At 39.6% G+C, this 12,338-nt stretch overlaps 1 protein-coding gene across 3 annotated transcripts in view; it reads right to left on the bottom strand.

Moving 5' to 3' along the window:
* LOC122541871 (cadherin-related family member 1) overlaps nucleotides 1-12,338 on the bottom strand; it is a 42,177-nt gene that overhangs the window by 20,274 nt on the left and 9,565 nt on the right. For all 3 annotated transcript variants that reach the window (XM_087982310.1, XM_043679022.2, XM_043679023.2), the window contains 5 exons: nucleotides 10,570-10,648; nucleotides 7,757-7,857; nucleotides 4,596-4,799; nucleotides 2,632-2,784; nucleotides 2,372-2,536 (listed from right to left, as the gene is read on the bottom strand). In XM_087982310.1, the coding sequence (XP_087838436.1) occupies nucleotides 2,372-2,536; nucleotides 2,632-2,784; nucleotides 4,596-4,799; nucleotides 7,757-7,857; nucleotides 10,570-10,648 (702 nt within the window). The remainder of the gene's footprint in view (nucleotides 1-2,371; nucleotides 2,537-2,631; nucleotides 2,785-4,595; nucleotides 4,800-7,756; nucleotides 7,858-10,569; nucleotides 10,649-12,338) is intronic.

Raw genomic sequence — 12,338 nt, forward strand, 5'->3', positions numbered from 1 at the left:
TTATACACAACGCATTGTTAGCCACTAACAGTCTCCATTAACAGCTATTTGTCCTCCTAGCCAAATCATTATCCACTCCTTTGTCTGTCCAATGGTTTTTCTCTCTCTCTGGCTCTACATCCACCTATCATTTACTCCTTACCCCCTCCAGGAACCTATCTTCTGCATAAAACCCCATATTTTCCTACCTACCATCAGTTCTGAATAAGGGTCACATTAACTATGATTTCTCTTCACAGATGCTGCCTGACCTGCTTAGCTTTCCAGCAATTTCTGTTCTTGTTGTTGATATCTCGAAACTTTGCTTGGGCAGGTTTTACTGCATGATTGATTATTCAGAATATTTGATCAATTACACACTCCTGATCCTGTTGGTGTCAGTTATTAAAAAGGTTGCTGCAGCTGCTGGATTAACAATCTATAGGTCACAAGTCAAAATTTCATCAGTGAGATTTATAGGCCAGCACCAGAGGATGATTATATTGATTGTATTGTTGTACAATCAGAATTGTTCACTAACATCCCTCAGGATAGGAGTCTTGCTAACCTTGCTGGACTAATTTACATATGAATCCAGTTACTTTATATGTGGTTTGTGATGGCAGGGAAAATAGAAATGGCTATTAAATATTATATAATAAAAGGTGCTTAATACATATCTATTACATTTTGGAATTTGAATTTCAAACTAGATTCAGATGGACCTGTGAAACTAATTTTCTTTAAGAAGGTCATAAAATAATTTGTAAAGTTTCCTAAATACATCAACTTCAAGGAAGCATTGGATTATAATCAAGAGTTAGGGAGCACCCCTACGGTGTTAATGGATAAAAAGTTTATACTGTTGGTTTATGTTGTATTGAGTAAACACCTTAAAATAATTACAAACAAAAATAGAAATTGCTGGGCAAACTCAGCAGGTCTGGTAGCATCTGTGGAGAGATAGCAGAGTTAACATTTCGGGTCCAGTGACCCTTCTTCAGAACTGGCAACTCTCTCTCACTCCATGGTTGGGATGTCACTGCCAGGGAACCCAATTGTGGGGAAGCCCTGGTAGTGACCATTTAATATTGGACTTCACTCACTGAAGATTTTCTGATCATAGAAGCCCTACAGCATGGAAGCAGGTCATTGGGTCCATCCAGTTCCACACCTCCCCTCTGAAGACATATCACCTGACCCACACTCCCCCTCTATCCTTGTATTTTCCAAACGCTAATCCACCTAACCCACACATCCCTGGACACTACAAGCAAATTAGCATGGCCAATCCACCTAACCTACACATCTTTGGATTGTAAGAGGAAACCAGAGCACCCGTGGGAAGCCCACGCAGACATGAGGAGAATGTGCAAACTCCACACGGACAGTCAACCGAAGCTGGAATTGGACACAGATCCTTGGATCTGTGAGGAGGAGTGGTAACCACTGAGCCACCGTGCCACCTATCAAGTTGGTTTGCGAAAATCAGTGCCTATGGCCGTTGTTGAATCCATTTAGAGGAGGCAAGATTATGACAAGGGAACCCTAATTTAATTTCATTTGGATTTCGCAGCAGGATGCTCTAATCAGGCTATTCAAGAATGAAGAGCAATCCAACAGGGTCCCAATCCCACATCCATCCACTGTGTTACGACCCAATGAATACTGGGTAGGAGTCACGTGTTGCAGTATACCAAGGAGCCTTACAAACAATCATACTGCTGGGCTGAGGTCAGCTAACTAAGGCCAATGGAATGAGACCCGGAAGTGCCTCCCTTGTTTGCAGGAATCATCCCATTGCTGAGACATTTTCACAAATTGGGGTAGGTAAGGGGCTAACATTTCCGGTTTGCTGGAACTTTCCAACTCCAGATGAGACAAGATTTGCAGCTGAAACATAGGCACTGAGGGGAGGGAGTGGGAAATGAAAGGACAAGGTAGAGGTGACTGCTTTAACCCACAAGGGACCCCCAACTCCAGTAGACATGACTAATGGGCCACGTCTATAGCTAGAGGACTCCCCCTTCATGTTTGTGGCCCAATAGCATTTCAGAAGTCACCTCTGTTGTGAAGTGCTCTCTCTTTTTCTCCCTCTTCAGTAATTAGCACCTCACCAAGGATCAAGGCTTGCAAACCATCCCACCATCCTTAATGGAACAGTGGGTGTTCCCTCTGGCTACTAATGGCCAGTGTTGGGTGGCTATGGAGATGCACATCTGATCCAACATTGTAGCCCCAACCCCAAGTGGAAAATCTAACCCTAGATGTCAAATTTGGGACTGGCAGATCAGGGAGTTTAATTAGCCCACTGCCTCAACCAACTGAGCCACCAGGGGAACTACTTAAAATAAATGTTTGCAAGATTATCGAACAAATATCCTTCACTTACCGTAACACATATAACAGGAGAACCCCCAGGAGAGTTTTCTGGAATCCGTGCAATGTAGAACTCGGAAGTGAATTTAGGAATATTGTCGTTTGTGTCCAGCAGCTGAATGATAATGTCAGCCGTGGAACTAAACTTTTCTGGAGTGTCTGATTCAATAGCAAGGAGCTAAAGGGAAGTGACAATGCATTAATTGAAGTTGCAAAATCTCCAAAACTAAAATAAATTTGACAAAAGTTGCTCAGATAGTATAATTCACTTACCTTAAAACGAAACAATTGGATTATTTCATAGTCAATAGCAGTCGAGTTCTCCACTATTATTGTGACTTGTGCCTCATTGATGACAATTTGGGGAATAATGCGGAAAATACCATCGGGGCCCTCTAGCCTGAGGTTGAATTGTGCATTTGTTCCCTGAAGTCAAAATGTCAGAGATTTGTTAGGTCTGTATTTATTACTGCCAGCACATTAAAGAAATTCTGTCCTAAGGAAGATGTTTAGAAAATCTTTTCTTTACTGAAGATTTCTGCACAATTTTCTGAATCCTTCACAGCCATGACAGCAAAATGCCTATACAATTGTAAACAAATGAAAACTGGTCTAGGGAAATTGTTTTGTTTAAACATCATGCCCTTTTAATATTTGGCATAGGGAGGTTTTTACTTATGAAGCCTTTGAGCACTCACTGACATTTTTTAGCCAAGGTTTAATTGTCATTTAAATTTGATTCAGTCAACAAAATTCAGGAAATGAAATACAAGCCTACAATCCGTTATACAGTATTGGGCTGATGAATCAGACAGGTGTGTCCTCCAATGGTCCCAAACAGACATTAGTCCTTCATAAGACAAACAAGTCCAGTTAGGACACACAAGTTCCTCAAGGCCACCTAGGAGCCTTAATGATAGATTAGCAGGGACTGGACATTCTACTACCATAAGAGTGCACACTCACTCCAAAATTCACTGTTTTACAGGGAAGCATAAACCCTCAGAAATTAGTTGCTTTCAATACATGATCATGGTATATTAGTTTTACTGCATTCTATAATTTCTCAAGTCTTTGCTTAAAGATGGAGAGATTGTAAACATTGTCCATCTAAGCAGAGAGAGCTAGCATTGATGTGTAAAGATGATGTCTAATTAAGCTAATAGGATTGTTTTGAAGAAGTGGCTAAAGCAATGGTCAAGGGGTATGCCTATTTCCAGAAAAAACATCAATAAAGTCCCTCATAACAAAAATAGTAGTTACATTGGAAGCCCATGGAATTGAAGGTTAATAATTGACTTGATTAAAAAATTAACTGAGCAGTAGGAGACAGAGAGTGAGGCATAATGGGCATTTACTCTAACTGGAAGTGCCTCATTGAATCCCAAAGGAACCTGTGTTGGGTCTGAACAATTTACTGTTAGGTGGTTATTTATGGCTGGCATGGACATGATAGGCTGAAGGGCCTTATTCTGTGCTGTGGATCTCTATGATTCTATGGCTACAACTCTATAACAGTGGGTGCACAAGTTTCATGTGTTTCCTGGAACTCGGCAGTGAAAGCAAAGCAAGTGATCTGGGGGATTGAGCAAATGACAGGTAAAGCACTGACCTCTCACACTTTCCTGCGCGCTTGTCTAGTTATGTGAAATACTTGTGCTCACAGTACTCAATCTGTGAGTTTGCTTTGACCACTTAACAAGTGATGTCTGTTACTTTGAAGATGACTTTCATTGCTTGGGAGACTTCGCCTCTAAATTCCACTTGCCACCAGATCAGCAAAGATACCACTTATGCTGCTTTAGTTTGGGTGTCAATGATTTGCCAAGCTGACTTGCAGTAATAAAGGATACTCCTGGTTTCCAATATAACTCAGGTGTCAATCTGAACAGCAACCCAGAAAATCCAAGTGTGTCAACAGAAAATACTTTGTTAAAAGCAAGAAACAGGTACAGAATATTTAGAATGACTAATATTATCAACTGACTGATAAAAATAAAAAAACAAACTTCACTGCAAATATTTCTAACATCACTTAAGAGCAGAGATTTTGAAGGATTTTTTTAAACCAGTAGATGGCAATCTATTTGTGAGATAATTTTAAAGGGATGCTGGCAGAGACCATTTTGCAATTCCATGAAAATTCATAAAATGGAATTCTCGTTCCAAATCGTGCCCTCTCAAATTTAGTCTGTGATGCACACTGTAAACTTCAAATGTCAAACAAGTAGACAAACCTGATCAGAGTCATTTACTGTTATTTTCAGTCCGCGCAGTATCTCTCCTTCCGGGGGATGTTCATGCATTGTGATCTCAAATTGTGACTGGGGACCATTCTCACCATAAAAAGTGGGGCGATGATTGTTGAGATCCACCACTTGGATTGTGACCATAGCTGTCATAAACGTTTGTGCATCAACATCCGGATTAACCTCTGAGGCCTTGGATGAATCACAACAAAACATCTAGGTGAGTTGTGTCTGCATTGTTACATTTCACTATTTGCATCTGAAGGAACACATGTTGATTTTTGCAATGACACAGGATTCAAAAGCACCAATGCAGTGCACTGTGGAAAGGGATGGTGCACTCTATATTCACTAAGATTACCATTTCAGCTGCATTACTGTGGAAGTTCTAAGTCCAAATATTTTTTGATTAGAAAAAACACATTGAACTGTTTTGGAGTAACAGCAACTTCAATGAATCCCTGTAGAAGATTGAATCCCTAGCTAGTTATGATGGTAATGCATGGACACTGATTTCAATGAGAATTCAGACTTTCTTTCCTCCAAAGAAATACGACCCGTAGAAGTTCAAATTATGAAGTTGTGAAAAGAACATACGCAATTAAAAAGTATGAGGTTAAGTGAGAGGGCAACACTTCAGTAGATAGAGAATATCAAAAAATATAAATTGTCCACTTTGGCAGGAAGAGTAGAAAGGCAGCATATTATTTAAATAAAAAGAGAACTTTGAGGTGCAGAGGGACCTGGGTACCTTGGTACATGAATTACATGAAGTTAGTCTGCAGGTACAGCATATAATTAAGCAGGCTTTTAGAACATTGTTGTTTATTTCTAGGGGAATAGAATATATACCGAGAAATAAAACAAAGAACTACAGATGCTGGAGTTCTGATACAAAGGCAAAAAGAACTCGAGAAACTCAGCAGGTCTGGCATCACCTGTGGAGAGAAATCAAAATTAATATTTTGAGTTCGGTGACCTTTCCTCTGAACAATCTTGGTCTCTTTATTTACCAAAGAACGTAAATGGCAATTCAGAGAAAATTCACCAACTGAAACCTTGAATAAGGGACGTTCATCTTATGATACTCACTGGAGTTGAGAAAAATATAGACCTTGGCTTATTCAGAAATATAAGATCCTGAGAGGTTTGCTAGGGTGGAAAGGAAGTTTCCCCTGTGGCATAGACTAGAAACAGAGGGCACAGTGTAAAAATCAGGGGGCTTCTATTTACGGTAGAGATGGTGATGGGAGTCATGAATCTTTGGAACTGTCTTCCCCAGAGGACGGTGGAAGCAGATTTGTTGAATGCTTTTAAGTCAGAGGTAGATTCTTGGTAGGCTTTCAGAGATGAGTGAATGGTTGGGGCCACAATCACATGATGAAGGGTTTATGCCTGAAATGTTGATTCTCCTGCTCCTCAGATGCTGCCTGACCTGCTGTGCTTTTCCAGCACCACACTCTCAATCCACAATCACATCGGTCGTGATCTTATTGAAAGGCAGAGGGCAATCAAGGAGCCAAATAGCCTACTCTTGCTCCTAATTAATTTGTGCAGACATTACAATGCACAGATCAATCCTCTTAAGTTTTAAAGTCCCATGGAATTCTTTCAAAGAAGAGAAGTGGAGACCTCCCTGGTGTTCTGGTTAATATTTATCCCTTTGCCAATTTCACAAAAATGGATTATTCACAGTCACATTAATCTTTGTAGGACCTTGATGTACGCAAATTATTTACTGTGCAATACTTTATTGTCTGCAAGGTGCTTTGGGACATGCTGAAATGCTATAGTGGAAGGTACTATATAAATGCAAATCTTTCTTTCCTCAATACTGCTTGATCTTTGCTTCCAGCTCAGCGCAAATGCAAACGGTGATCTTCAATCTTCAGCCAATAGTATACCAGTAAAGGAAGATGAGGGAAGGTGTATGATAGAGATCAACTCATTACAACAGCTCCTCTCCCTCTGAGAAAATCTGACATCTCTGCTGAAAACATCAGGTGCTGGGGAATCATAGGGTTGGTACTTGTTTTACTGTTCCAATGGAAAACATGTTGAATCATCAAAGAACTTTGCAATCTCTTTATCAAGAAGTCAGCTACTAGTATAGCTGAATTACTGTAATTTTATTTTTACGCAATTAACATTACTTGTATTTTAATCAACCTATTTTTAATCAATTAGTATTGCAAAATTACTTTAATTTTATTTTTATGCATTAACACAACTTATATTTTTAATCAATCTATTTGGACATGTTATGACACACCTCTAGCATAGGTGGGTTCAAACATGTATGCCTGGCCTAGTGCTAGGGATGTTACCATGAACCACATAACTTCAATTATCCTGTAATCATCTTCCCAAGGTTTCTTCAAAAATATCACAGGCTCAAACATTTTATTATTCTCTTACGCTATATTCAAGTTTAATTTCAGAGAACTGATTGATAAACCGTTATACGACTTCAAGTAGCACAATTTGAACGTTTTTAGACAAACATTTAATATATTTGTTTGTATCAGTGTGTAAGTCAGTCATTGTTCAGACACACTGTATGTGTTTAGACACATTGCTGAAAACCATGGGTCCCACATTGAACAATTCCTGCATCTTTACACTTGGTAACTTAAATGATTTGGAGGTGCCAGTGTTGGATTGGGGTGGACAAAGTGTTTATGCCTGAAACGTCAATTCTCCTGCTCCTCGGATGCTGTCTGACCTACTGATCTTTCCCAGCACCACACTTTTCAACTCTGACTCTCCATTATCTGCAGTCCTCTGGGATGGACAAAGTCAGAAATCATATGACATCAGATTATAATCCAGCAGGTTTATCTGAAATCACACTCTTTTGAAACGCTGCTCCTTCAACAGGTGACACGATCTGATGAAGGAACTGCACTCTGAAAGAATGAGATTTCAAATAAACTTGTTGGACAATAACCTGGTGTCATATGACTTCTGACTTTATAACTTAAATGGACAGCAGACCCTGTGTTGGATTTGCCCACTCAAGCAATCAGCTTGATTATGCCATAATATCTCTCATAAAATAGTGGTACAAAACACTTCAGGCACCTTCAATATTCATATCCTTATACCTATTACATGGCTGCGGTTATTTATGGATTTTATTGACCCACCTGAATTAGAAGTTTGTAAATGTCCTTCTGAAGAAACTCTGTGGTTCGAAGGAGAGTAATAGCCCCAGTTGTGCTATTAATATCAAAAGATCCATCGTTTCCTGTTAAATTGCACGTTATTGATAGATGTGAACAATACTAAAATCATACAAGTCCTATTTTACCAAGCTAACCATACAAATTGAAATTTAATCTGATTGTCACTTTTATTTGCACCATTGAATCAAGGATACCTCACTTCCCGCAGCAAGAAAACTGTTTGCTCCACCTACCATTTGTTTGGGAAGTTGTTTGTTTCAAAATTCTATGCACTTACTATTTTTCTTTTTCTAACTGGACAATGTGAGCAAAAGAGAAAGAAAGTGAGAAGGAGAATTGTACCCAAGCCCTGAGATTGATTGACGACTTGAAGATTGATGCAAGTCCCCGATATGGATGTTCACAGGGATTGAGTCTTTATAATTAAAGCCAGATTCAGATCTCCAGATCACGCCACAGACCCATGTTACAAAATTCTAAACCCTACAACCAGTCAAGTTGTGACAAAACTAAGATTTGCATTTATTTGGCAATATCATGACATTTGAAGGTACTCTCCAGCCAATGAAGTACTTTGATTGCATGGCCACTGTTGTAATGTAGGAAATACAGCTGTCAGTTTGCACACAGTAAGCTGCCATAGACAGCAATGTGATAAGAGCCAGGTATTGTTTTTGTTATGCTGACTGAGGGATAAAACTTTCAAGGAAACTATGGGGTCGTTTCCATCCACCTATACAGACTTAGCTTAACACCTTGTCTATCACTCCTAATAAAAGTCACCACAGACTTACTGGATCATAAGGCTGCTCTCCTGTTAGAGAAAGGCAACTGATGGTGGCTTAACCAGAGGGTTACCACACCTCAAGCAAGGGGAAAGGTTGAGAAGGAAAATCCTTAATGGTGACCTCAGCCAGTGTGGTAATTGAACCTGTGCTATTGGCATCAGAGTGCATTGCAAACCAACCATCCAACCAATGGAGCTAATTGAATCACCAGTTCTCCCTCACTACTGCACCAATTGAGCTTGTACTTCAAAACTAAAAAAGTGGGAAAGGAAGAAAGAAGGACCAGTGACATCAGAAAGAGCAAAGAAGAAATATATACTTAATTCACACATTGCATTGGATGATGAGTGCTAGTTACAATTTCATGGGAATGTGTGTAATGACTGTTGCTTTTATTGCTGTATAATACTGCTGTGAAATGATGAAATCAGAGCTTCATGCATTAAACATTCACTGAACTATGTAATCCACTTTCTGCTTCAATGTTTCCTTGTATCTCACAAAGAATTTCACTGTTCACCAGCTCAAGACCTGGCATGAAGCAGCTCCAGTCTAACCTGGTACTTAATGCAGAGCATGGTGCATGTATGGAATGAGTTACCAGAGGAAGTGGTGGTGGCTGGTATAATTACAATATTTAAACGCATCTGGATGGATATATGAATAGGAAGGGTTTAGAGGAATATGGGCCGGGTCCTGGCAGGTGGGACTAGATTGGGTTGGGATATCTGGTCGGTATGGACTAGTTGGACAGAAGGGTTTGTTTCCGTTCTGTCCATCTCAATGACTCTATGACTCTATTGCTGGTGGGGATAAATGAAAATCAGATTTCACATCCGGTAACATCACTATCATAACGAGTAGAAAGCCAATCACTGCACAGCTTATTACTGAGATTCCAGGTTTATGGTTTCAATAGCCACTTACACCAGCATCATGGAGCATTAGTTGGCTCTTTATAAGAGTCAATGCAGCAATTTTCTGGAGCGGAACAATAAGCTGGGAGCATAACAGCAAGGTAGGGAGCTAATACAATAATCATGATTCTTCAGCACATTATTCCTATTTCATTGAATTCATCTCTAAAACTTAGAGGTGGGTTCCTTTTAATTTTGAAAATTCTCAGCATGGTGTCAATTGGTGCTCAGACACTAGAATTACATGTTAGCAAGCAAAAAGCACACTGAACAGCCCTGTTCAATTACCGAAGTCCATGAAGGTCAAACAGGATAAATCAGCAATTTTTAAAAATGCCAACAAGGCTAGGCTGTCTGGGTTTGAACACGTAGATCACTCAAACTTGGGACTCTATAGACCCACACAGTGTGTAGTCAAACATTTCATACAGGCCACTTGCATTCTGGAAAGGTTGAATCAGTTTCAATTAGTTAAGGGCTAAATGTTTAGTTATATTGTAACTGTTAAATGGGGACCATAGATGTATGAAGGCTGGCTAGAAATATAAAAGCTGCAGTAGCAACAATATAGAGTTGGCCTTTGGTGAACTAGAGACAATGCCTTTGAAAAACATAAAAGTCATCATAATCTTCCCAGACCATAGGGCTCAGAGAGAAATGACTGGTGGTGGTTGACCTAAGGATCACCACATCTTAGGCAAAGGGTAAGGTTGTGAAGGGAATCCAATATGTTAACTCCAGCTGGAATAGAATTTGAACCCACACTGTTGGCATCACTTTGCATCACAAACCAGTTGTCCAGCCAACTGAGTCTACTAATGTCCCCTAATTGCCTGCAAAGGCTGTGAGAAAACAACAGGTAATATAAGACACCTGTACAGTGAAGTGTGGGAATGGTAATATGGATGTTGTTTTGTTTTGTACAGAAACTGGAAGTGTTTGCAACCCACAAGAGTTTTACATTTCACGGTGATAAGACTGTTCTCCTTGCATATGCATGAAATGAACAATCGTTAGCCTGATTCCTGAAGTCTTCTATTATCTCACTGAATTGTATGATAACACTTACCGTGTGCAATAGTGTAACGGATTGGATTGGGGTTCCCACGGTCTCCATCATAGGCCATCACAGTAAATATTTCTGAACCCTAAAAGGAAATCAAATAGACAGTCTGTATAAAACTGAATAATATGTTTTGGCATACATTATTGATGTCTGTCTTTTCTGCAAATTTTGATTATTTTCTCCAATATAGTTCTGTTATGGACCAGACCAAACCCTCTCAAAATATTCAGAAGATAGTCTAGACCCTAACTTTTACTTGTTTTCAAGGTAAATGGAAGATATTGCATTCCAGATGCAATTTGATTAATCAGACTACTGGATTTAAAGCAAAACATTTTTGATGTATCCACTATAGTTAAAATACAACAAAAGAAAAAAGAAATTGGAATAAATTAACTCTGTTGGAAAACTTAACAGAATAATTGACACAGTAGCTATTACTAATTAACTGTTCCAATATAGAAACATCCCATAAACGCACCCTTGGCAGAAGGTAAATTCAGAAAACAGATGGTCTCACATGCAACTCCAGTACCAGGGAGAGAACCCACAACCTTGGCTGTAACAGAGAGGGGAAGAAATAGCTTTCAATTCCTTAAGACCCCAACAGCAACTGCTGAGAGCTAAAACTAAAAATCCTGGTTCTGTGGGAGCTTGACCACACCCATTCAGGTTGCTTCTATTGTTCTAACTTTTGAAAAAAAACCTAAGGCCTCACAAGCTGTTTACTCTAGCAGATCTGGTAAATTGCTTGGCAACTCCGTTTTAAAACCTCTCTTCAATTAAAAGGACAAAATATACCTCTTAAAGCCATAGTATTGTCACAGCTCCTGTTCACTTCATGCTGTTCTCCTTTTGGCACCTCTTAACAATGACACACTCACAAGTACAAAAGTATATTCTTCCTCCATACTTCAGTGTATACTCCTTTATGTATTATCCAAACATATTTAAGTATTTTCTTACGCGTATTCTCCAACAATACCTTAAACAATTTTAACTCTAACAATGGCATCATCCTAAGCATCAATATTTTCAAAGTTTGTTACTGTTCCCGAGTTCAAATGGCTGATCAAACACAACCAGAAAACTCTTGGAGGTTTTTTGGAATTAAGCTATATAAAATAGCACTACGTTTGACTTGCCACTTTTCTGATGCTTAACCAAAGCAACCATGTGAATGCTAGCCCCTGTTTGAGAATAATAGTTATACCATTGGTGAGAAGGTTGTGGGCTTATGTCTCACTTTAGGGACTTAAGTACAGAATCTAAGTTGACACCATTGTACGGAGGAACTGTTAGCTTTTATTTTAGATGTTATAGCAAAATCTGTCCACTATGCAGGGGCTACATCTGAAAGTGAAATACTAATGGAGAAGAGAGTTTCAAATTTATCACTAATTGCTCAAGTCATAAAGTAGTTATTGGCAAATTCTTATTATTATTTTATTAGATTCCCTACAGTGTGGAAACAGGCCCTTCGGCCCAACAAGTCCACACCGATCCTCTGAAGAGCAACCCACCCAGACACATTCCCCTAACTAATGCACCTAATACTATGGGCAATTTAGCATGGCCAATTTCACCTAACCTGCACATCTTTGACTGTGGGAGGAAACCGGAGCACCCGGAGGAAACCCATGCAGACACGGGGAGAATGTGCAAACTCCACACAGACAGTTGCCTGGCGCTGTGAGGCAGCAGTGCTAACTGCTGAGCCAGCGTGCTGCCCCAACTCGGTCCTCAGCGGAAACTTATCATTGTTTTGCACT

Source organism: Chiloscyllium plagiosum, unplaced genomic scaffold (assembly GCF_037043375.1).
Source record: "Chiloscyllium plagiosum isolate Xiang-an unplaced genomic scaffold, Cpla_swu_hap1 HiC_scaffold_43, whole genome shotgun sequence".
Lineage (NCBI taxonomy): Eukaryota > Metazoa > Chordata > Chondrichthyes > Orectolobiformes > Hemiscylliidae > Chiloscyllium > Chiloscyllium plagiosum.